Source organism: Suricata suricatta, chromosome 10, assembly GCF_006229205.1.
Source record: "Suricata suricatta isolate VVHF042 chromosome 10, meerkat_22Aug2017_6uvM2_HiC, whole genome shotgun sequence".
NCBI classification, from domain to species: Eukaryota; Metazoa; Chordata; class Mammalia; order Carnivora; family Herpestidae; genus Suricata; species Suricata suricatta.
In genome coordinates this window covers 93,900,666-93,926,098 of record NC_043709.1, presented here as the reverse complement: position 1 = coordinate 93,926,098, position 25,433 = coordinate 93,900,666, and the positions used below count along the sequence as shown (strand labels likewise).

Genomic DNA, 25,433 nt, shown 5'->3' with positions numbered 1-25,433 from the left:
ATCAGTTGATAGTTTGTGTGCAAAAATAAAGACCTAACCACTGGTAGCAAGGTTACTTTTGGGGGGGGTGGAAGTGGAGCCCACTCACCCCTTTAGAATGGTACAAATGTAACCCTGAGCATCATCATGGGGATCCTGTTCCTCACCTAGGGAAGGCCGTCCAGTCCCCAGGTTACTTGATGAAGATTCATTCCGAGCAAGAAGGAGGTCCAGGGCCTGAGCACAGGAAGACAGAGCCTTCTGGGTGGGAGCAGAGGAAGGGAGGGCAGGCCAGAAGTGGAATGGGTTTTCTTTCATTCTTGTTTTCCTTCATTAACCCTGTCTTGCTCCTGCTACACACTTGAAGCACGGAGAATACAGGCTCCGTGTTGAGCTGCAGAAGAGGCAGCAGAGCAGCCTTCCTGCTGGTGAATTTTGGGGGAGGGACACCTCTAGAGGCAGTGGGGGGAGAAGAGAAACTAATACAGGCACACCTGTCTGGTGCAGTTGTTGCTACATAGCTCAGGTAGTCATTCCTGTATTACATGGGTAATCTCCATTGTTTGGTTCAAGGCAGAACACTAACGATTTACTCAGGAGGGAAGGACAGTCAGCAAATTGGTTAAGAAGGTTTCTAAAAAACTATTGTGAAAGATAATCAGCTAACGTGTGTTTGATTTGCTGTACTTACATACATCTTCATTTCAGATAGTGATTCTCAGCCTTACCCCTCTGCCTATCAGAATCCCATGGGGGGAGCTTTAAAGCTAGGATCCCTGGCTGATTCACTTGGATACTGGAATTTCTTTTCTTCCTAAAGCTTCACCAGATGGTTCTCCTATGCAGCCAAGATTCAGAATACCTGATTTGGCATGTGTGTTTCCTCAGCGGTTAACTGATCCTTAGTCCCTGCAGTATGCAGGAACTCAAGCATATTTTTCAAATACCGGGGAGCACTGGCAATTTTAATGAAGGCACAGATTAACAAAAAGGCTACAAGAGTATAGCACAAGACTTTCCTTATTTCAAGCTGTGTAATATTCTGATAACCACTGCCGTCATCTTGCACATAGGAATCAGGTGTCCAAAACAAAACCCCCAGGTCTTTCTACCACCTGTGGCCTCCGTGAAAGAGAAGATGCCTTTTCTGAGTTGCAGGCAGGAGTTTTGTGCCTAAGAATCAGGGAATTTCTGAGAGTTTTGATGAGCATAGGTAGATAGGTAGAAGACACTTGCCACAATTGGTTATTGCTTCTGTAAAAGTTTGTCTGAAAGAGGAAATTCAGGTGTGTGACATTCGTCATCAGTGTTCAAGGTTGTTCATGTTTCTTTTCAGAGATGTAGAGGCTGGGCGGGGAAAGAAGATAAATTCTTCTCTAATTCCTCTGTCAGCCATATAATGAGGTCATGTCAATCTTGTCTTGGTTTTAATTACATTAATTTCTCATTTCAAAGCACAAAGACAGGTTTCATTCTTAAAGATGTTTAAAAAAATTTTTTTTTAGCATTTTTTTTTATTTTTGAGAGACAGAGTATGAGCCAGGGAGGGTCAGAGAGAAAGGGAGACACAGAATCCGAAGCAGGCTCTAGGATCTGAGCTGTCAGCACAGAGCCTGACGCGGGGCTTGGACCCACCAAGCCAAAGTCAGACACTTAACTGACTGAGCCACCCAGGCACCCCAAGACAAGTTTAATTCTTAAAGCACACACCAAAAGTAGTGCTTTATTTGGTTCTTCTCAAATTCCATGTCATAATAAAACCTTGTGTTTAGAGAGAGCCTTTGTTTGAAGATACTCATTATATTTTACAAGCTTCATCTCATTTGTCTTTAAAATAATGTCATGTGACAGTGAAGGTTGGTATGGGTATATGCCAGTTCCTCAGACAGCAGCACTGTGGAGAGGCTGACTTATTTCTTCTACACGCTTTTTAAGTGTGGTGTTCTTATGTGGTTCTGTTGAAATTATTTTGGTAGTAAACATTTTCCAGAGATATAAATCTTTTCCAGATCTAATTTGCACTTGTTACCCTAGGTATACAGTTTACAGGGCTTTTTCTCTTCCTATTTATTTCTCTGCCTGAGGCAACCCAGGAGTTATCTGATATATGTAGAGCAAGGGAATTTGTTCAATTTGGCCATGGTCGTGGCCGTGACCCAGCCCTCCTCCGCCTTATGGATTGAGGCCCAGTGGGGTTGGGGGTGTTTCCTGGTTCACTGAAAATGGACTGGATCCAGTTAGGAACTTGTAGGGCTCCCTACAAACCTCTTCCTTGGGGCTGTCATTTTAGAGACTTTATTCAGTTTTTATTTAGCATTTCTCTCTGGATTAGTCTCATTTGAATGAGACTATAAATCTTGCCTCTGGTATCAAATCTTTAAATCCTACTATTTCTTATGGTAAAAAAAAAAAAAAAAGTGTTTTTAGTTTTAAAGGAGGTCTGAATTGCGTCCTCTGTAACCACTCCAGCAAACAGCCGGGGTTGTGGGTTCAAGCCATAGCTCCCCCCACCCCCTTCTCGCTTTCCCTTTTACAAGACCTCCAGGATACAGCCGGTCAAGAAAGAAGTGCAGATGAGCAAAGCCCAGAGTGACGCTGGAACAGAAAGAAGAAAGCTGCGTGGGGGAGGGGTGAAAGGTTTATGAAGCAGGGGGTGGCTGGTGGAAGGAAGGGGAGGAGGAACGAATGGATGGTGCACAGGTTTGAAGCAACAACCTGAGCATTAACAATTTATTCTGCTGTTTCTGCCTCGGGCTCTGCAGAAGCCTGACCCTCGATCTTTCTCTGCTGGGGTCTTTAGGTCAGACCCCAGGGGACTTAGCTCCCACCCCAGGCTCCCCCCACCCCCACCCAACATGAGTGCTCTAGGAGAGCAGTCACATGGCAGGTGGAACATGCCTGGAAGGTATCTCTCCTCTGGGGGGAGAAATTGAGACACTCTCTCTAATGGTGCCCTTGATACAACTAAATAGCAACTCTCTCAGTTCATTACTCGTTAGCCCCAGGCAGGGACACCGCATCCTGGCTAATTGTAATAGCCAAATCATTAAGGGGAATGGCATTAATGGAGGAGAAAGCATCTCATCAAGAGCCGAACTTGGCCACTTTGTTGTGCCCAGGATATAAGCTGCTGTGAATTTAAGTACCTATTTCTTCTGCTATTAGAATTAGTTAGGAAGAAAGGATTTAGTGACCCTCTTTCAAAAGGTGGATCAAAAGCTTAGGGGCATTTCTGGGTAAATCCAACAAGAAGGCTTTATTTTTCCCAGAGACTACACCTGCTGGTTGGGTATAAAGAAAGTCACACCGGCTTTCTTATACAGAAGCGAAGCGATCCACTATCCGTAGGACATGCCCTTTCACCCCGTTTCCAGGAGCTATGATGTATGTTGATGAGCTCCCCTAATCTCTGCTTAGAGCAAAAGCAGTCTTCTCCATAAAGGCAGGGATTAGGGATAGAGTCAGGGCCAAGGAGTTCCTGCATTAATTTTCCCATCCAGGTCAACAGCCTGTGACCTCATCTGCATCAGCACTGGGTTCCAGCCAAGTGAGCCGAGTATCCTTCAAGCATAGACCTCCCTGGAAACCACAACCTGGCATGAAAAGGAATCACAGCTTGAGATTCTGCTTACGATTCATGTCAGAAATACTTAAGAAATTCAGAAAAAAAAAAAAAGGAAAGAAATTCATACCATCTCTGGGTTGGAAAAGATCTTAATTAAAATGTTTTAAAATTAGAACAATAAAGAAATCTATGAGTCCCCTCCCCACCCCTCCCCCACCGCTTGTCTTTAAAGGGCTTGCTCTGTCCTAGTTCTAGACATCAGTGCTTTTCCTAATAATATTTGGTAGAAGCCTTGAGCCCTGTGAGGGATTTCTGATGAAGAGAGGAGGGGATTGTGGTGTTCAGGCGTTGTTTGGATCTGTTCTGCCCACACTGTAAATAAGCTCTGACTTACCAGGAGATACAAGATCCTGAGTCAGAAGGCATCTTCAAGTTCAACTTGAGTTCCTTCCCAGTGTAGGAGCCCCATTTAGGGAAGCCTCAGCTTCATCTGGCTTGAGGGAGAACAGTACGCCATGCACATATTTCTGGTACATCGGTATATGCTGCTGGCCCGGCCCTCTGAGGCGCTGAGGAGAAGCCTTCTCTCTTCTTTACCCTAGTCTTTCTCATATTTGAAGACATCTAGGAGAATCCTGTAGATCTTTTCTTCCTCACAGGCTACATATGTCCCTAGTGCTTTCATCCATGTCTCATTTGAGAGCATGGGGTCTGCCATTTTCAGACCGTTGGAGGCTTCTTGGACTGTGGCCACTGCAGTTTCTGGAGATAGACTCTGTTCCTTCTCGGTATGCAGATCTTCTCACTGCAGGTGTGAATAAAATGTTGACAGGGCCTTTCCTCCTCAGGGCTCCTGGCTGTCTCTCCTGTACATTAGATTTGCTGCTCCTAGATGAATGGAAAGCCACTGAGTAAGGGAAGTGCTTGTAGTCATTGTTAAAGAAAATTTTGTTAGAGATAAAAGTAAAATATTTTTTTAATGTTTATTTATTTTTGAGAGAGAGAGAGAGAGAGTGAGGCAGGGACAGAGGTGGGGGAGACACAGAATCTGAAGCAGGCTCCAGGCTCTGAGCTGTCAGCACAGAACCCGTGAACTGTGAGATTATAACCTGAGCCGAAGTTGGACGCTTAACTGACTGAGCCACCCAGCCAGCCCAAAAGTAGCATACTTTTATTCAAAAATTACTTCAGGTGAGATTTCTATACAAGGTGAAGTCATTGTATGCATAAGTAATCTGAAAATGCCCTGGTGGCCCTGCTGATTGTGTCCCTCAGGTTAATACTTGTCCTTGGATGAATTTAATGGCCGTCCCTACTCAGAGGTCATGCCAGGAGAACTTCTCTCATACGTCCTATCTAGTCCCTTCCTCAGCTAAATGCATTGACGCCTTCCGTCTGTGCTCCCAACAGGATAAGCAATAGGCTTAAGAAAGTCGGCACCCTGGCTGAGGCAGCTCTGTTGAGTGACTCTCGGGAACCCCACACAATTCTGTGAGGAGTGAGGGCGCAAAGCAATGAAATACTTCAAAGTTGCAATGATTCTATACAAGCCTGGACTTACCTCTTGGGATTCCCCATAAATTCTGAAGCCACCGTTGACAGACGGTGCTCCTTAAATGTACTGTCTTTTTTCTCCTCCTGAGCTGGGGACTTGAATGGATTGCTTAACCCCTACCTACGATCTTCAGGTCAGCTTCTCATCTGGAATGGAGATGGTTGTGGCCTCCTTGCAGGGTTATTGTGAGTCTGAAATAAAGTGAAGGCTTCATGAGAAGCCTGTGCCAAGTGCTCCCTGAGTGCTAGCTCCCCTTCCTGATGGTTGCAGTGAGTATCTTCCAGCTGAAATTGGCACATATGTTCTGAGGGGTGTAAGTATTTATTCTGTAAAGTGATACAGAATTTTAAATGTTAGGACCATCTTGGAAATTCTAGGACTTAGAGTGGTGGAATTCTTAATGCCTAGTAAGCGTTGGCTCCTAGTGGACGCTAAAAGGATGATGAAGTATTTTATAATGACCATAGGGAGAAAAATACCCTAATGACCATTTACAGCAATATTTGACTACCGGGGCTGTCGCTCACACTTTTTAAATTTACGTTGTTGTCCACAGAGAACATAGTTCTGGGCAAAAGGAGAGCTTAAGATGTTTTGACTAAATTGTGTTTGGTGGACATGATACGCTCTCTTCTGACTTTAGGCCAGGAGGGTGAGGAACCGGCCTATGTCAGGTGTAAATATACAGGACACTGCACATTTCAGGTCCTGAACCCATCTTCTCAAGTGTCCAAAACAGGTGCCCTCCTTAGACCAGTAAAGCCAGGCTCCCAGGAAGATCTCTCCATCAGTGTGTGTGGTTTGCTGAGTGCTTGCTCCCTCACCCTCCTCTTCCAAGGGCTGAATGGGCATCTGGGTGAAAGGAAGGAGCAGTGACCAGGGGCATAGTTCCACCTATTTAAATTTGCACAGGGTATTCCATTCCCCACCCACCCCTCAAATTACTGCAAGTGCGTTGAAAGCCAAAGCCCAATTGGGTGGTACAAATCTATGGACTCCGCCCTCAGAGGGTGCTCAGGAGAGGAAGGCCTGCCCAGGCCGCTGGTACAGATGTCTCCTGGATCCTCTGTGGAATGGACAGAGAGCATCACAATGTCACTTCTGGGGTTTGATGGAACTGGTTTTCTACTTCAGAGTTGATGTTTGAATACCTCAGATCCCAAGGTATAGCCCAGATCCTAAGGTATACTGCTTCTTTCTGGAGAAATGCCAAAAATGGCATGGCCTGTGGCTATTGGTAGTGTATATCTAGAAAAGAAGACTGGCGTTTGTATCTTTTCCCAAGTTCTTGAAGCTGATCTTGCTAAATGTTGGGGCGAGCAAAATATTTAGCATAGTTCTGCAAGTGAAAGTAATTGGGTGTTCAAGCGTGCGTTAGTTCAGGTTCTTGTGCATGTCCTGTATCCACGGCACCAAAAACCTAGAAAACCGTGCAGCTCCAATTTCTGTCTTATTCAGGTTTTGGGTGATGTATAGATCTCGCTTGTTAATGAAAGCTTATTTAATGTAAGTTACAGCCACCGCCTTGAATCATTTCACAGCCAGAAGAGTGTACTTAAATAATCGTGTATTCAGACTTGAGTTTAGTGAATCTCAGTAAATAACTTCCCACAGGAGACGTTTCTTTTCTTCCGTCTATAGAAGACACACTGTAGTACAAGCATCAGCTTTTCCAGGCAGCTTTCCTAAAACCTGCGGGTAAAAAAGAGATCCTTCCCTCAAAATAGGAATATTACCAGTGCACCCACCATATCTCAGGTGCCTGCTGCTTTGCATTGTCTGAGTTGCCAGTTAGAATGCAGTGAACGGACATCAAAGTGCAACGGGATGAAAAGGGCAACTGTAGGATTTTTTACGACATTTCCCGGAGAAATGGTCACCACTCAGTTTCCATGACACTGTTCCTTCTGAGGACCTTACACGGGTCTCAGAAACCATCCTTGGGGTAATCTGGCATTCATAATGAGGAGGGGGGCTATTTTTGGAAACAGTTCCTCAATCAGGGAATCTCAGCCTTAGAGGAATCTTTAAAATTAGTGGCAAACTGTCTTTTTTTTTATTATTTAATTTTGAGAGACAGAGACAGTGCAAGCAGTGGAGGGTCAAAGAGAGAAGGAGACACAGAATCAGAAGCAGGCTCCAGGCTATGAGCTAGCTGCCAGCACAGAGCCTGACTCGGGGCTCGAACCCACAAGCTGTGAGATCATGACCTGAGCTGAAGTCGGACTCTCAACCAACTGAGCCACCCAGGCGCCCCAAACCGTCTTTTTGCAAGTACAACCAAACTTTGTTTCTATTCTTCTCAATTCCAGAAACACTTTATCTTTATTTCCAGAAAGTTAATATTTAATTAGCAACAGGCTCTAAGCGTGTCAATCCTTCAGCCTCCTTTCCAGAACTGATGGTGTAAAACAAATGTGTAAATGCACCAAGGGGATCCCTGTGATTTATAGAAGCTCCGCATTGAATAATTTTGAAAAGGGAAGACCTTTTTGGTAATAAGACTATTCATTTTTTGACTTTTCTGTTCTGTTAATATGTAGCCATGGTGAGGGCGGGGGGGGGGGAGGAAAGAGGGGAGGAGAAATACCATTCTCCTACTGAGCATAAAATGTTTAAGCTTATTTTATGTGCTAGTCACATGTTCTCTAAGCACTTGATTTAAAAATGAGCAGAACCCAGTGGGTACCCTTCATTGGCTCTTCATGGTTTGGGGGATGGCAGGAGATGGGGAATAGACCTCATTTTGGTTTCGGGAGTTAAATGCTTCTAGCAACCTCACTCCATATTCCATTTAAATTAAAGAAGAAGAAGAAGAAGAAGAAGAAGAAGAAGAAAAGAAAAGCTTTCTATAATGGTTGGTGAAATTTACATTTCATCCCTTGCATAAATCTATTTTTAGCCTTATTTTCTCTTTTCAGAGCTTTGTGCTATCCCCTGCCCGCCCCCTTAGGTATTACAGTTGGTCTTAGAAATGGCAATCCTTCCCTTTTGTTTTTCAGGTTGGTTTGATAGGTTGTGTCTGCACATTTGAAAGCAGCACATTTTATTTTATTTTTTTAGCATCTAAACAATAATGTAACCATATCACGGCCTTTTCAGTCACATCGTTGACCTCTGTCAACATGAATGCATTAATGTTGCATTCATTTTATATCCTACAACACTTGAATGCATTAATATCACTCTCTGTAGCATTTTAATTTAATTAGAGCAGTGGTTATAATCCTCTTGGGAAAAATTGTTATCCCTTCTGTAATGTTAAAATAAAACACCTCTGGTTTTCACCCGACTGACAATTTACTTTTGAGGTGACTGAGCTGTACACAGGTACTCCCCTTCTTTTTGTTGGGGTTGGACCACAGAAGCAGTTGTGAGGATAAAGAGGTTTCCTTTATTTGAGAAATTGGATGTTAGTTTCCTTAAGACTCCTGGTCTAGATGTCTCCATCTGAGATCGGAGTGTTTGTTTCCTATTTGTAATTGCCGATAGTCTGCTGGTTATGCCTTGTAGTTGTTAAGTGCATGGTTATAGGAATAGCTGAAAAAAATGTGAACCGTGTGAGTTGCCCTAGAAATTAACAAAGAGACAAAACCTGCCGTGTGGGATTTCCAGGTGTGTGTTTCGATCTGTTAGGAAAGAAGCCCATGTACTGGGCAATGTCCTTTCTTGGGTCCCTTAAGGGCTCTCCTGGCTGCTGAACTCAGGGACAGGGTAGGTGTGTAATGGCTGCTAGCAAAGTGCTCAAGGCCCTAGAAGTGGATTTTGCTTCCACCCCCCACCCCGCCGTCCTGGTCAAACACCCTCTCTTCTGCTACTAATAAATCTCTTCATTGAACCTTTTAAAAAGAGCTTCCTGTCCCACGGTCAGGGTGTTGCAATATTGCTGAGTAGAAACCGTCGTCTGGAATGAGAGGTCTAGAAGCTGTCTCCGACTAGAATTGTTTGGACATGGGGGGGGGGGTCATCAAATCGCAGGGCAGGCACTGAAGTGTGGCTTTTCAGTGTAGCAGTAAGGACAGGCGACCACGCAGATGTGCACGCACATGGGTGATAATTTAGCCAATCAGAATATATACATTTTAAAGGTGGTACCTGTCTTGACTCTTATCATTAGGCTAGAGGTAGATTTCCCAAGAAACCAAGTAAAATCTGTTTTGAGGGCTGGATTTCTCCCCTTTTTGACTTTGATGGATTTGGTGAGGGGCGAGGGGGCTGGGATGACGTGGCCGCTCACTCACAGGGACCAGCCGCAGGATCTGGTGAGTTTCTCCTTGCTTTAAGAGATAGTCATCGTGTTATGAAATGCCGTCTTCTTTTTTTTTTTCTCGCACTCGTGCCATGCCATTTGAAAACTCTTTGGCTGCACAATGTTTTCTTCATCAACAGTTTCACTTCTGCAAAAACTCTAACAAAACAAAGCTATTTCTGGGAATAAAGTTAACGGCAGATAAGATATCTAGACATAAATTGGGACTGTTTTTTTTTTTTCTCAAGGGTTTAAGTGTGTTAAACTAGAAAAGCAGACTGTTAAAATGCCTCAAAAGCCTATCTCACTCTGAAAACCCCCTAAGCAGATCGTATGCTTCCCAAAGGTATGTCGATATCTTTGACTCTTTTACCCCAAACCAAGCCCCCCGAAACCTAGAGTTGCTCAAAGTAATGTGTGAGTGGCAAAGTTCAAGAGAATTGAAGCTGAAGTTTTGCCTCTGGATGACCTTCCACAGGACGTCATGATTGATATAGAAGTGAAATCTAGGATCTGTATGCCTGCCTTTAATTAAGAAATTCACCAGGAAACTTTAGGATGTATGTTTAAACGGGAACTATTCCAAATGCCCTAGTTGCTTGCAGAGGATGCCTCAGGGAAGGTATAGTGATTCCATTCGGAAATTACAGAAATATGTATATATTCATTTAAAATTGAAACTTCCTACCACAACCACCAAACTTTCCAGGCTCTGAACAGAAGAGAAGCTTTAATTTGGTTATACAGCCAGGGGGACTCCCTGGCTTCCCTTTGCACATTTGATAAAATATAAAATGTTAGAGCTGTCTTTCTAAAACATAAACACCTCCTTTGCTTTATTTTCATCTGTGATTTTTCTTTTGCTCCTGATTTTTGTTTTCATAATGGCATCTTCCTCATCTTTTCCCCCCAACTTATTTTTGGACCTTGCGTGTCCCACTTTACTTTGCCCAGTTGAACCACAGAAACTGATGGGAGTTATGTTTATGTATGGACTTTAAGTGAAAGTAGTTGGTATACAGATCTGAGATGCAAATTGTGTTGCTCGTCTAGCTGAACATAATAGTTGGTTCTTTGCCATTATTTGCCGTGTTTTCACTTGAAGCTAGTAATAATCCTTCCCATTCCACCCAGTTGTTTTAATTGATCTAACAAACACTGCCTGTTTGAATTTAAACAGTGGATCCGCAGTTGTCAGTTGAATAAGTACCTTCAATTAAATAGCACTTTCCTTAAATGCAGATAATTCTTGAATGAGCTCTGAAATACTTAAGAAGGAAAGAAGCATGCTTCCAAGATGGAGAAGGAAGGGACAAGGAGATGCTATTAATGTTACAGATACATCCCTGCTATGAAGGAAAAAATTAAACCCTGGGTATTTTTGGTTTATAATGATATAGATCGACCATAGGAAAATCGTGCTTGGAGATTTATTCACTAAATCTAGAATTTACAAGCCATCACTTTGAGCTCACCTCTTATTGTATCTGAGTACAGAATCATATTTACATTAGAAGCTGGGGATATTGCCAGAGAAGAGGAAACGTGGTTTTAATGTACGGGTGACATCAATTATGTGACTTGGACAAGTAATTTTTAAGAGTAGTCTTTAAAGCCATTCTCTTGGACACACTATTTCATTTCCTCCACCTTGTCTGCCCTCTTTACTTGAACAACGCTCTAGTACAGAGGAGAGGGGAAATGGACACCCACTGACCCGAGTCCAAAGGAGAAGCCCTAGGTTAGGCCTTTCCACAACCTTGTTGTAAACCCCAAATGCTAGAGATCTGAAAGACCACTAACTGTCTGGAGTGTCTGGAGAGGGGGCGAGCAGGAATGATGTGAAGCCTGCTTGGTTGACCATGCTCAGATGCCCCGTCTCCATTTTGCTCCCCACTCCTCTTGCTGTTTTCACACATAAGTCAGTTCCAAGCTTTCATTGTCTTCTTCCCCCTCCCCTCTTCCTGCTCTTCTTTTTAACAGCAGGAACGAATTTCATATACACCTCCCGAGAGCCCGGTGCCCAGTTACGCTTCCTCGACTCCACTTCATGTTCCAGTGCCCCGAGCGCTCAGGATGGAGGACGACTCGATCCGCCTGCCCGCGCACCTGCGTGAGTGTTGGCGCGCATGCGCAAGGGGGTGGAGGGGAGGACAGACAGCCCCAGGGCTGGAAAGACAGACGGACAGAGAGGGGAATGGTTCACTGCGTGGGGGTGGGTCTACGGCAGGAGATTGGCATCCTTCCTGGTGTCCACTGTGAGAAGCTGCTTTGCAGTCTTTTACCCCTCCCCCTACCTCCACTGATGGCTTTGAAAAGCTTGAGACTCCTGTCCCTTGTTGAGCTGTTACCCCCACCTCTGCAAATGTGCACCATCGAGCAAGGTCAACTGCATCTCCTAAGATCTGAACGTGAATGTTTTTGGAAAGTTTGTCTCTTCTTCCTAAGTTCACACGTAGATCCTCTTTTTAGTATTTTCGTAGGCTCTACATTTTGGGCAGTTTCTGAGTCAGACTCCCTCTCTGCTTTGCTTTTAGGCTGTGTTGCTGTTCCTTTCTTTACAGGGAGAGGCTCCCTGCCTTTTTCTTTTTTCTTCCTTTTCTTTTCTTTCTTTCTTTCTTTCTTTCTTTTTTTTTTTTTTTTTTTTTGGTATGTTGGCTGCTTTTCTTTACTTCGTTTTACTGCTTAGATATGGCCTTTTCCTCCTGTCCTTCCTTTTGCTCCCGTCTCCTGCTTCTCTTGTGCTTTGCATTGCCTTAGCGGATGCAGCGTCTGTGGTCTTTCCACCTTTTTCCCCTCAGGTCACCTCTGCCTCTTGCCTTTACCAGCCATCTCTCTGTAGCGTGGCTGAGTACCAGCGCCAACACACTTGTGCTGTTGGGGCTAGTCTCCAAGCAGCTGACACCTGTCACTTCCTTTTTGCCTTCCTTTCCTGTGCTGCCACCCAGCCTCTAGATGTTACAGTGTGATGGGGCAGCTGGGGAGAATGAGTCACCTGATTCCCACCCTGATCACAGTGTCCAAGAAAGTGCCAGGTTTTCTGGCTTGCCTCTCATCCTCAGGGCACAAGTCCAGGTTGTAGGAAGCACAGGAGGGTCACCTTGGCCCTTCCCTAGCCGATTCCTCAGACTTCAGTGGCAGCACGCACGGTTGTGCCTGCCATCTCTTCCTGGCAAGGTAACGCTCCCCAGGATATTCGCCTCCTCTTGTTCCATCTCTCCTCAGAAGCCAGAAGGTTGCTTGCTGAAAGGGGAGAACCAAAGGAGACTGAGGTTGCGGGCTTCTCTTCCCTGTCCCTGTGAAAATTCAAGGAATCAGGGAAGTCCTGGGGGAGTATCCTCCAGTGAGGATGCTTGACAGGCCGCAGGTGAGGACTCAAGGGCCACGAGACTCCTTCCCCTCCTCCGGCTTGCTATGTCCAACCCTATTTACAATGTCACCACAAGTTACAGGCTGCGTATTCCAGCTCCACGTGGGCAAGGGGATAATGGGCATAACTCTCCACTCTGCCAGCAACTCCACAAGATGAGGTTGGGATGGTAGCATTGCCAGGTCATGACTGCAGGCGCCGTTGTCCTTGGTTAACCGGAGCGCTGTGGCACAAGGAGAGCGGACAGGACTGGAAAAGAAACCACAGGCCGGTGATGACCTCTTTTCCTCCAGAAGCTGTCCTGTGCCCAGGAGTAGACTCACTTCAGGAATCCGCACTTCCCAGTCGAACATGCTTGATCGTGCCGTGCAGAACGCTCCAACCATCTAACCTTATTCATTTTATTTATTCAACATGTATTTATGTATTCAACAACAAGCACGCTTCACGATGCCAGGGATACAAAAATGAACAAAGCAGACCAAACTCCTTGCCCTTATAGAGCTTAACGTCTAGTACAGAGAAAAAGAAAAATGTGTGAACACTCGTCCCAAACAGGATGGGATTTCTTTCATAGCCTTTCCTCCCTTTACTTTGAGACCTCTGGCCCAAGAAGGCCCTAACTCTTGGTTCGCCTTTGGATGCCTTTACTTTTGGAAGCTCTTTTACCACCCGGGACCACCTCCCCATAAGCAGTGACCATGGCACAAACCAGCTGAAAAACACACCAAATTAGAGACTCTTAGTCCTTAATTCTGAATTAGTTCTGCTGTTAAACTACCTGTTTGGCTGTGAGTCAGTCATTACAATACTCAGTTTTCCTACCAGACACGGCAATGGGGCAAGAGACTGTTTCCTGGCCCTCTTTCCTTGAAAATATCATGATTTTGCTTTAGAAGTCATTCTGCCTACTTGGAACTGTCTCTTTTATACCAACACTGTCCTGGAGTAGACGGTTGTCCTACGGGCCACAACTGGACTGCCGACCACTCCCTGTGCCTAGTGCACAATCATAAGAGCTAATATTTGTTATGGGATTACCCTGGACCAGGCACTGTATGAAGTCCTTTATGTAAATTGTTTTATTTAATTCTCCCAGCAGGACTTGTAAGGTAGATCTGCTTTTTGTATCCATGTCACACATAAGGAATTTAGGGGTTAAAGAATTTATGTAGCCTGCCAAAGCCATGCAGTTAGTAAGAGAGAGAATCAGGGTTCAAACTCAGTTCTGTCTGACCCCAGGGCCAGGCTTTCACCAGTGCCACTAGGTATGTGTGCTTAATAAATATTTTTTGGATAGATGGATGAATTCAGGGTTGAGTCTTAGCCAGTATTCACCATTTGTGGCTGTAGTGGCCGGAATGGTGTATGGCTGGAATCTTCTCAGTGATCAGTGAATGGTCGAATAGTTTGCTTGTCTCCCTCAGATGGGTGGATGGAGGGATGGATGGATCCCCACATGTATTCTCATATCTAGGATTATCATATATAGCATTGTAGCATAGTACTGCTGACTTTAGAACGTAATCAGTTGTTAGAATATGGATTCAGGTCAGGGCGATGCCTTCTGTCTGGCAGCCTGACTCTCAAAGCCTTCTGGGTAATCTGCATGAGCCCTGTTGGTTCTGACATCTGGAATGAATCCTCTGAAAATGGAGGTTCCCAGGCTTTTGTTGTTTGTCCTCAGCTGGGGCTTTCCACATGAAGCTGAGCCGCCTGCCTGCTCTCCTGTTCCAGGATTCAGCTGATCATTGGGCTGTTTGAGAAACCTCTCGCGTAGCCCCTAGGTTGGTTGAGGCTATGCCGTGTACTTGAAGATGCATCCCAGCTGGGTTTCCAAACCTAAAGGAAAATAAATATTCTAACAAGGGAATTGGGTTAGCTGTTTTAATCTGGGATTCCAGACAATTCCCAATGGAATGCTCATGGAAAGTACGGGGAAGAATCTGGAAGCCAAGAGAGCAGCAGGACATTTATGGTATTGCTAGGTTGAAAGCATTTTTAGCTGCTTGTTTTAAAGGGATACTCACCAGACTGGTATGCGTCAGAGTAGCTTCTTTTCACCATTTATCCTCATCGATCTCCAGATAAACCTCCTCTCTTAACTCTTTCTTTTTCTCTTTTCATTCTTAAGTCAAATACGGCCTTGCCTAGTTGGAGGGAGGGTAAGGGTGATCATGTTTAAGATTCTATACTGAGGGCTTCTCACCATTTTCCACAGATGCAGAGCTGTTCCACAGATGCAGAGCTGTATACCCAAATGGGGAAGGCACCTCATGACAAATTAGCAAGCTATTGAGAAGTAGAAAGTAATGCCTTTCCTTCTACTGGCCTGTGATCGAAACAAGGAGATAAATGGAGCAAAATGTTAAGTGGTGAATAAAGAGGACTTGATAGGGCCAGGTGGGGTGGTCTGGACCCCACGCTGGCCTGGTCTGGCCTCCTTACTGCTCACATGTGCAGACTCTTGCCTGCCAACACAGGTTCCTGGAACCTTCCTGTTCCACTAGGAGAGCAAACACAAGTGTGTTTATTGAGAAGATAGAAAGGCCTTCTTCTTCTTCCCCCCCACCCCCTCCTTCCACAGAGGATACTGACTTAATTTTTAAGCTTGAGGGTAGAAGAGCTGAAGTACAATTATAACAGGTTAGATGAAAGGCACACAAAGTTCTATGCCTTATAAAGAGAGCCTAAGCCTCTCATCATTCCTTGAAAACACAGACAGGACCAAAGGCCCCCAAGAGTGGCTGGAGGAGCTCGCTCTTGATTCTCTAAGCAGTGCAGGCCATGGCCTCATTCTCAAAAAGGGCCTCCTGGGTGAAGGGGAGACATTTTCGCATTTGTCTGCCCAAAGACCGCCTCTTTCTGAGTTCCTGGGGGGAGTGTGGGTGTTGTGGGGGCCAGAGGTGCCCCATGAGGTGTTGTCCACCCTGTGAACCACTCAGCCTCTAGCAGTGATGCTCAGGGCTGTCCGTCTGATTACAGTAAGTGGGCGTCAGATTTATCGGCAGAATTTAAATCACTAAATGTCTTTACTTTAAATTCCCTTTTACATGATCGTTTCGGATTTAGTTGGTATAATCCCATCTAATCACAGGTTGACGTGACGCTCTCTGCCCAAAGATTTTGCAAAATTTTGCAGTGCCATTTGGGCCTTCTTAACTCGCTGCGAATTGGTATTTAAAAATCGGAACTGAGGACTCATTCATCATTTTTAATAGGGTTACAGTTTATGATGCTGTGGGTTAATAAATAGCCATAATAGCTGCTCAGAGTTTTCTAGAATCAGAACACCAGAAATAGTCCCTTGGCTCTACTTCCTTTCCTTGTGAATCTCTCAGAATTCTTCCATTACTACTCCTACTTGTGTGTGTTTAATAATTTAATTTAATGCCTTCCTTTGGAGATGTCACCTCGCCGCTCACCCACTTGGTGATTTTGCCTTCTCAGCAGAGTAATGGAGTTGAAGATGGTCACATGGTGAGCAAGGCTATATTAGAACCGCGATAGTGAAAAGAGATGTACTGCCTCTCTTTTCTAATTAGCTGGCACAGCCCACAATTTTATACACTTGCAAGTTAATTTTGTTCCCCAAGAAGAAGCAAAAATGGGAATTAAATGTAATCATAGTTAGTATTTTATATTGCTAGGAGCAACAACATGTGCTCATATATATTATCTCAGTTAATCAGGCAACAGGCCTTGAAGTAAGTGTTACGGATTCTGTTTTACGGATGGGCTGACTGTGGCTCAGGAGGTCCACTGAATCTTCCAGACTCACATAAGCCTATAAGGAGCTGAATGCGATGTCTACCTTAGAAGTCATTGGTTAGACTTCTTAGGAGAACAAAGGATGACGGAGTCTTATGGACATGAAAGTAGAGACACTGCTGACCATTGGAGTCTGGGTGGCCGTGGGTATGGGGTACTGGGAGGACTTGGGCTCAGGTAATGCACTTGACCATCATTTTGCATTAAACCTCAACACGTTGGCTTCCACCAGGAACCAGAGACCATTATGTGGATAATTCACTCCCATCTTGCCCCACCCATGTCTACTGTTCCTCCCTGTCACTCTCTTGTGAGCTCAGGTTGACATTCTGCTTCTGTCTGCAACAAAGCTGGCCATGAAGGCCTCAGGGGGCTAGCTCCAGGAGTGGGACCCAGCTGCATCCCCACATTCCCTGGCATTTCACCAGCAATGGCCTTTTGGGAAGAGATCTCACTGCATTTTTGATATTTCAAAGGAAAAGGCATGGTAATAGGGTTCAAGTCAAGAAAGAACTGAGTGGGCTTGGGTTCTAGGACTGTCTTTCTTTGTTAGAGACTATTTAACCTAAAACTCAAATTCCTACTATACCTGCTCATGAAGGGTTCCTGTAAGGATCAGAGCTAACTTATGGGAAGCACCTAGCATGGCGGCCGGCAAACAGTGGCCAGTAACTCACAAGGGCTCTATTTCAGTTCCCAAAGCTGGTAAGTAGCCTGTTAAAGAGGTGGCTTCCTCATTTTTAAGGGGAAAGACAAGCATTTATGTCCCTGTTTGTTTCACTAAAGAAAGGGCCTAGAGTTCTGTTGGAATAGCATTGAGACCGAGTTCCATCAGCCACACTGGAAATCAGCTTTACTTTCTAACGTCTCTCTGATTTCTAGGAGCTCAGTTGTGCTCTCGGGAACTCTCCTCCCCACACCCTATCTGCACTTCTGTCTGGAATGGCTTTCTTCACTGGCCTCGCCCAAATCCGTAGGTCTCCTTCTGTGGCCTGCCCTACCCTTCTTCTAAAACCCAGCAAGTCCTCCTCTGTCCTTTGCCATTATCAGTATTCCAAAAATGGCCTCTCCTCACCCAGCTGCCTGTGACGTGTTGTGACATCACCAGCAGAGTTGAGGCAAGGACATGGGGAAAGATTTAATCCTCAGTCAGAATCTGACAAAGCAATAAGGACTCCTAACAGAGATGGCCAGGCACCAGCATTTTGTATCTTGTTTCCCCATAAGCCTTCCTTTGGGTGCCTTCACCATTCACATTCAAATGCTTGAAGGCTTTCTCCTTTTCCAGCAGCATGTGTGGCTGTATCAGGGCCCTGCTTAGCTGTTTCAAACAGCTTGAAGAGAAAAAAACAGCCCACAACCGAACAGCCAGGATGCTTTGGAAGGGAAATTTCCTTTTTGGGCTCGCTGTCTGAAAGAATTTCCGATGCAGGCAGACGTTAATTCCTAGCTCCATGCTTCCTGATAAGGAAGCAGCTTCAATAAATGCAGCTATTTATAGATGTCTTTTTTTTAAAAAAATATATAACCAGAGGTCTATTGACCTTTTCTTTCACTTTGCATTTCATGCCGTGCGCTCCTTGTACATTTAAGGCAGTTCCTCCTGCAGAAGCTCTGAGAAAGTGCCTGTGATCCTGGGGGGATGGGGAAGGAAGGGCTCTCTCTGTCCTTGGAATTCTGACGTTGACCTTTGGAAGCTGTTGGCAATTGGTGGTCCCTGCCTGGTTGTGTGGGCTATTTGTGGGAACACAGAGATGCCCAGCACTGTTCTAGACCCAGTATTGAAAGAGTATGGCAGACTAAGCGAGACAGCCATTTAAACTTAAGAGCTGATGAGAATCAGTCAGTTCTCTGAGTAGAGACTTGAACAACGGGAGCTAAATGATATTCCCATTTCTTCTGTCTCCTCTCAACCATCTCCCCTGGGATTTTCCAACCATCAGTACCTCCCTGGTCTCTCTCTTGGCATATTAGGGCCCCAGTCCATTGAGGTCCATGGCCAACTTCACCTATTGCCATACAATCCTTGCTGACAGGCATGATGAAGATGCAGTGTGATGTTGACTTGAAATAGCTTTCCTAGGCGACTCCTCATGTCCTTGCTGTTATCACAAAGCACTGATTGGGCTGAATCTATACAAATATAAAGTTTCCATCTCAAATAACAGTATTTTCTCCCATTTTGCTTCATGTGTAAGTTAAATCTTATCAGTAGCTTAGACTCTTGGAATTTCTCACAGGAATGGCTTTGAGTGCCTCATCTTTATTTTTTTTTCGGAGGCAAAAGTTACCAAGGACCTTCAGATGTTACCAATTTCACTGATGTCATAGGAGGATTCTGGTTCAGTTGACCAAATCATCCACATGTATCTTCTGGGGTTTCTTTCTTCTGGTCCCTTCTGAAGGAAGGTAGAGTAGGATTTTAGAGATGTAAACTGTCGTTGTCTCTGGCCCCATGCTGACTGTAAATTCCCAAGAATAATTAGTTACCCTGCCCTGAGAGTTACTACTTCCATCTTGGGTAGGTGGATTAAACTCCATTCCTTTGAAATTAGACTCTATTTCTGTTTCCTCTAGATCATGGATAGAAATAGCCTCAAATGGAGCTCCAAGATCGCAGTAATAGAAATGCAGATTGCAGATATAGGTACTGGAGAAAGAGCTGTGGATGTGTGGTGGATGCAGATTAGATGCATCAGAGGAAAAGTCTAACCCCGTGCAGGGCTGTGCGGGGGACACTTGGTTTCACTGATTCACTGGGGCTGAATTCTCTTCTCGGGGAGGGGGGGCGGGTATTAGCTGCCGCGGTTCACTGAGGAGGGTGGAGGTTTGTAACAAGCATTAGGAGAAGAAAACAAAAGACACCTAGATGAGCCTTGAAGGGTGTGGAATAGTAATATCTGAAGAAAAATTACAGGAGGATCAGGCAGTCTATCTAGCTTCACTTTAGAAGTAACATTAGGATTTGATTACCGTGTGTTTTCCAGGAATGGCTTATCTTGGTGAATGAGTGTCTTTTTTGCTGTCATCCCCCACTTGCCAGTTTTCCAGATCTGTGCCATTTCCTAGAAGCCATTCTCAGGTCAACTGTGTATAAGATGCTACTCTAGGGGCGCCTAGGTGGCTCAGTTCAGTTAAGCGTCCGACTCTGGCTCAGGTCATGATCTCGCAGTCTGTGAGTTTGAGCCCCAGGTCGGGCTCTGTGCTGACAGCTCAGAGCCTGGAGCCTGCTTCAGATTCTGTATCTCCCTATCTCTCTCTGCACCTCCCTTGCTCACACTCTGTCTGTCAAAAATAAATAAACATTAAAAAAGTTTTTTTTTTTTAAAAAAAACCGTTGCCACTCCAAAGAAATCTCTGTTGCAGTAATGTGTGGAATAAGTAATCATCGTCACTGCTTTTATTGAGCACTTTCTTTGTGCCAGGACCTTTACATATATTATCCTGAATAATCTCTAACACTGAAAGGTAGATACTATATTTGTATCTATATCTGTATTCGAGGCTCAGTGTGGTAATCCACTTGCTGGAGGTCACACAGAGAGAAGGTGAAGGAGCTGTGATTTGAATTCAGATCGAATCCCCCAATTTAGGCTTTTAGCCATGTCACTGTGTTGCTTCTTCATTAGGAACTGATAGAAGTCATGGTTAGGGGCCGTTGGTTAGGAGAAAATCCAAGGTAACAGGTAGCTGGCTTTTTCTTTTTTAAATTTAATCAAAGTTTTTATAAACAATAGACAGGGAAAGCCAGCAGGATAAATGAGCGACACAAACTAAATTACCTTGTGAACATAGAGGAAGAAAAGATTATCAAATTCAATCCTCTATGCAGACTGTTATTCTCAGGTACCTGCATAAATTCTGGAGTGTTAGAAACAAAATTTAATGAAGTAAAAAAACCATGCAGTCTACAATGTTCCTTCTTTGAAAAAGAGACCATCTACGTCCCAGGTGATTAGTCAACAGCAAGAAGGATGATGTGCTCGCACTGAGGTTGTATTATTGGGTTCACAAATGAAAGCATTTCACTTCCTCACACTTTATGGTAGTCTGACATGCTTCAGAAAAAGGTCTGACGTTTTGGTGCCTCAGTTTACCAACATGGCCTATGTTCCAGGAAATTCTGCCACAGGGTAATAGAGCAGGGAGCTCACTTGTCTGGGCATGGTCCTCTGAGCATTGCCTGAGTATAGGTCCTTTCGCAGGTCCTTCATGGCTCACACGTTCTATTTGTTCTCTAATTCCAGAAGAGAAGTAACAAGGGATATTAGCAGCGGAGCATTTTGTATAAATGCTAAGCATCATGGTCATTCACTTGATCTCAGCGCTCAGCATCAGATTTTAGTTCAGATGGCGGTATTTCAAGGATACAGGAGGTTGTCCTCTATTTTAGTTTGTGAGGACGCCCTCTCACAACAAATATGGCAGTTCAACACCTGATGCTATTGGATGCTGCCCCGATGATTAAGGTCAGGTATGGAGGTCGTCCCTCAACCTTGCAGATTTTCTGAAGGCTGTTGCTGCCACGTACACCTTACGCTGGGTCCCAGGAACCTTCTGTCTGATCTCAGGCCTGCTTCCTAGATTTCGCAGACCTGGGAAGTATCTGTGAGTTGGCTCTTTGCCCAGGGATTTATGCACAGGTGTGGCTTCTGGTAACTACCTCCTTGACCCCAACTGCACGATTTGTGGGAATCCCCTCTGCACCTCGAGGCATGTTTGCCTTTCCCATAATGTATAAAAATGACAACGTGTATTTTCCTCCCTCTTTCGATGTCCACTGGGTTTCCCACTTTGTGAAGCCAGCTGATCTGCGTGGATAGGGCCACAGGATCTTCATTCAGCTGGCCCCATAGCATATGCACAATTAATACCGCATTAATTAATTATAAGGGGGGGGAAGCCCAGTTGGCAAGGGAATGAAGGCTTTCAGCTTCTAAAGCAAAGACTTTGATGCTGAGCTTTCAAGTACATTTCCATCCGCCCCAGCCAGCAAAGAGAATCTGTGACACGTCTACCGTCCCATGGGCATGCAAACTCACACCCAAGAAACTATTTATAAATAGGGGCCCTGAACTAGTTACTCAGATCATCTACTCATTGCCACAGGCTGTGACAAAGGGGTGTAGGATTAGAGAGGAAAGAATTGCCCAAAGAGGCAGTGATTCGTGAACGAAGCTGATGAGTGGTTTTCTTTTGCCTTCTGAAGTAGCTCTCAGGTCACCAACATCAGGAACTCATTGTAGAGAAACAAATGTGAGCAGATGACTTGGTGCCAACCCTCTTGAGGAAATAAAATTACTCTTTCTTCTTCCCCCTCCCATGCCTTGCTGGAGGAAGTAGCCCAAAGGCAGTTGCAAGTTCACAAACCTGTTATTCTGATGGGCTGGAAGGTGCCTCTGTCTTGGGCATATTTTCCTACTACAGATGAACGAAGTGGGGGAGAAAACACTTTCCTTTCTTTTTCATTCTAATTTCTTCCACACCATCGTTCTCAGGGTTCTGCCTCCCACACTTACTCTTTTCACTTCGTGGTACGAGGTGGTGGGGAAGCCGCCTCATAAAATCCCCGCCTAGACGGATAGTTCTCTTTTCCCTATTTACAACCCGGGTCAGGCGTGTTGTGTGGTGCTCTCGCTGCCCGTAACAGCTTGGCCGGGAACCACATATTCACCCAGCTACCTGGGATTTTATTTAAAGGCCTTTTAGAAACACAAAAACAGAAATTCCCTGAGAGAGATTCCTCACTTGAGAGCTGTGGGTTCTAAACGGCCTTTGAAACTACTCTTTAATTCTCTGATCATGCTGAGAGGAACTTCAGAGAGCCACAAAAATCTAAACAGATGTAAAATCTGTTTGGACCTTGGCAAAGGAAAAAATGTCTTTTCTTTCAATTCTTAGGCAAAGAAAAATTTCATTTCAGACGAATCTAAATGAGTGCATGCGTGTGTGTGTGGTTCATATTGTTTCATAGCTGTACCTACAGATTTCTACTTCACAGAACCCCTGTGATGATTCCTGTTACTCAGAGCAGTGCAGGGAGAGAACGGGACGGAATACAACCGGGTTTTGTAGCTCTGGCATTGTACATTGAGCTGTGTAGCAATCTCCCTCTTGTACTGTTTCATTTGCTAAAGGAGTATGGAGATTCAGAGAGTGGCTAGCTTCTGAACGTTCACTGTCCAGAGAGCACTACTACGGTGCTAGGACAGAGGATTTATAGTTGTTTGTGAACAGGGCCGGTGTTATGCTTTAGCCGGGTATGCGGTCGCCCAGTTACAGTGATTTAGGAGTGTCCTGAACTGAAGTCTCTCCCGCAGTGAACTGCCATGATGTCTGAAGTTCCATTGTTAAGATACATTTTCTTTGGGATTGGGCATTATTTCTACCTAGCTCTACTTTTTAACAGTAAATTGTTAGGATAGCCACGAGTACCTTGGATAGAGATAGTTAACACCTTAAGCCCTGATATCTTAATGAAAATTAGTTTTTTCAAATCTCTTGAATCTTTTAAAATAGAAGAACTATGGCCAATGTGGAGAAAGTCAAGGACGGGAGTAGAGTTGGGAAAAACGCCATACTTTTGCTTGGAACTGGCCTTCTCCATGGGGAAGATCGATGTAAAATTAGATGGAAAATCCAGGTCCCTTGATTCAGACAAAACATTGTGACCCTGGACCTCTGAGACAAAGATGAGTAATCTGATGTTTACCAGGCCTGGCTGTCGGTGTCCAGACATTGCCAGCATTGGTATTGACCGAATGAAGTTGAATCTTCTCTGGCACATGGTCAACTGGAGAATGTGCAAGTCATCTTCACTGCTTTGAAAAGAGGAGTGAAGTTTGGATCTGAATCCGTAAACCTTTCCGTCCCTCTTAACCAGAATGCCTTTACCTCTGAAGTGACTGAATGTTTGATTGTAATGCCAAGACCACACTGATATTATGAGGGACCTAATGTTAATTCAAGTCTCAAGTTGAAGTGGTCAGAAAAATCTTGACTGGCGGAGAGTTTAAAGGAGCTAGCCAGAGGTGAGTGGCTTATTTGAGGAGTGGGTGTGTAGAATTTGGGAGAAAGATCCTTCATAGCTTTCTGTGTGGAGTAATAACCACCATTTATTGAGTACTTATGGAAGGCACTTTTCACATATATTATAGCATTTAATCCCCATGACAGTCCTGTGGGCTGAGTTTTATTATCCCCACTTCACTGATGAAAAGTCAGGTTTAAAGAGGTTAAAGAACTTGGCCAGAGTCACAGAGCTGGTAGTTGGCAAAGCAGGTTCCTCAGGCTCCCTTCCACATGTTCCCTCCCAATACAAGCCAAAGGCCTATTTCCTACACCCTTCTCTCTGAGAACATGAAAAATGAGGTTGGGTCTCCCTAAGAGATTCAGCTGTGTGGGTAAAACCTTGTAAAGTTTAGAAAAATAGAATAACTCACTAAAAATAAAATTACAAATCCACTCCACGGAAAATATCTACCACAACCCAAAACCTCAGGGTTAATCTATTCAGATTTCAATGCGCTATATGATTCTCGCGAGTCGCTTAAATATCTCTCTGTTTCCTGGTAAACAATATCCCTTACAGAGCCCTGGCACATGAATAGTGTAATAAGATCAGATTCTATCGCTCTGCCATTCTAGTGCAGTCTAATTGCAGGGTGAAAATCCAGGGATGTCTTAGTTCCTCATCTATCTGCGTCTCTCTTTGTCCTACCACCCGCTTTACAGTTTGAAGTTCAATACCACTCCCTCTATTTGTGCTTTAGGTCTCTGTGTTGTTTCCCTTTCACAACATTTTTTTTTTAATGAAGTGATTTGAAATGGAAAATTAAAAACTTAACGCAGTTTCCTGCTAATGCCTCGCTGCTAAGAAGCTTCATAAAACACTATATATTATTATTCACTTCACAGCTGCTCCGGGCGCTCACCCACTTAGTCATTCACAATATGTCTGAGAGATTAGTTTTTACAAGGCTGTGGTTTCAGATATTTCTCCCCCTCCATGTTTTACTTAAAATCTGCACTTGGGGAAGTTTGTGTAGAAAAAACTCCACCACCCTTGAGAAAAGAGGATCTGGTAATAGATATGCTTTAGAAGCTCTAGTGGGCTTTTTATTTTCTTGTACCTTCTTCATCTGAAATACTATAGTCTTTCTATGATGGGTCTCAAGTTGGTGTGTGGACTGAGAGGGAACACGAGTGCGTGTTTTGCTCCCATGTGGTTGTAAACCTCCTGTTTTGGTGTCAGGTATGTGAGAGAATCACTATTCTGGATTTAGGCAAAGGTGGTAACTTACGCCCTAATAATACAGCTTCATCTTGAAGACTAGATCTGATTTTTTTTTTAATATTGAAACTCCATGAAGACAGGGTTTTTTGCCTGTTTTTTTTTTTTTTGTAACTATTTTATCCCCAGTACCTAGAATAGTACCTGGCACATAGTAGGTATTGCTTGTTGTGGGAAAATAATTTGGGCCTCAGGTGAGTCAGGGCAGCTGTGGAATCACAGCTTGGGGCCCTCTTTGTGTTAGTACTGATGGTAACAAGTGAGATTTATGGGGGGAAAAAACGGGTAGGATGTGAGAAACATAAAAATAAAATGTTTAGAGTAAGACCAGACCAGACACCCTCTCTCCACTACCCCTCCCTGCCCCCCGCACACCATCCAAGTTGTCCTGATTTTCGGAGTCGATTCAGACTAATAAAATTTTAAGTTACAAAAAAAAAAAAAACCACAAGGAAAGAAAGAAGAGGTGCTTTGGCACTGCAGCACCGTCGGATACCGTGGGGTGAGTGTCTCTGTTTGCCCATGCTCCGTAGGTGAGTCTACACAGGGTCCCCTTTCTTGGTGGAAAATGGCAGGTACTTAATCCCTTTTGGAGAGGTCGAGCTCTTGGTGCAAGCAGGACCAGATGGAGGGGGGGCCAGGGCACTGGAG

At 44.4% G+C, this 25,433-nt stretch overlaps 1 protein-coding gene across 7 annotated transcripts in view; it reads left to right on the top strand.

The window, feature by feature from the left end:
- ETV6 (ETS variant 6) overlaps positions 1-25,433 on the top strand; it is a 245,253-nt gene that overhangs the window by 86,192 nt on the left and 133,628 nt on the right. Inside the window, exons 1-2 of one of the 7 annotated variants that reach the window (XM_029955004.1) lie at positions 9,037-9,361; positions 11,335-11,461. The exons of 1 other annotated variant lie outside the window; for it this stretch is intronic. In XM_029955004.1, the coding sequence (XP_029810864.1) occupies positions 9,134-9,361; positions 11,335-11,461 (355 nt within the window). In that variant the 5' untranslated portion in view covers positions 9,037-9,133. Of the gene's footprint in view, positions 1-9,036; positions 9,362-9,622; positions 9,695-11,331; positions 11,462-25,433 lie in introns of those variants that run through there. 5 more of the 7 variants (XM_029955003.1, XM_029955008.1, XM_029955007.1 and 2 more) reach the window with 5 other exon arrangements.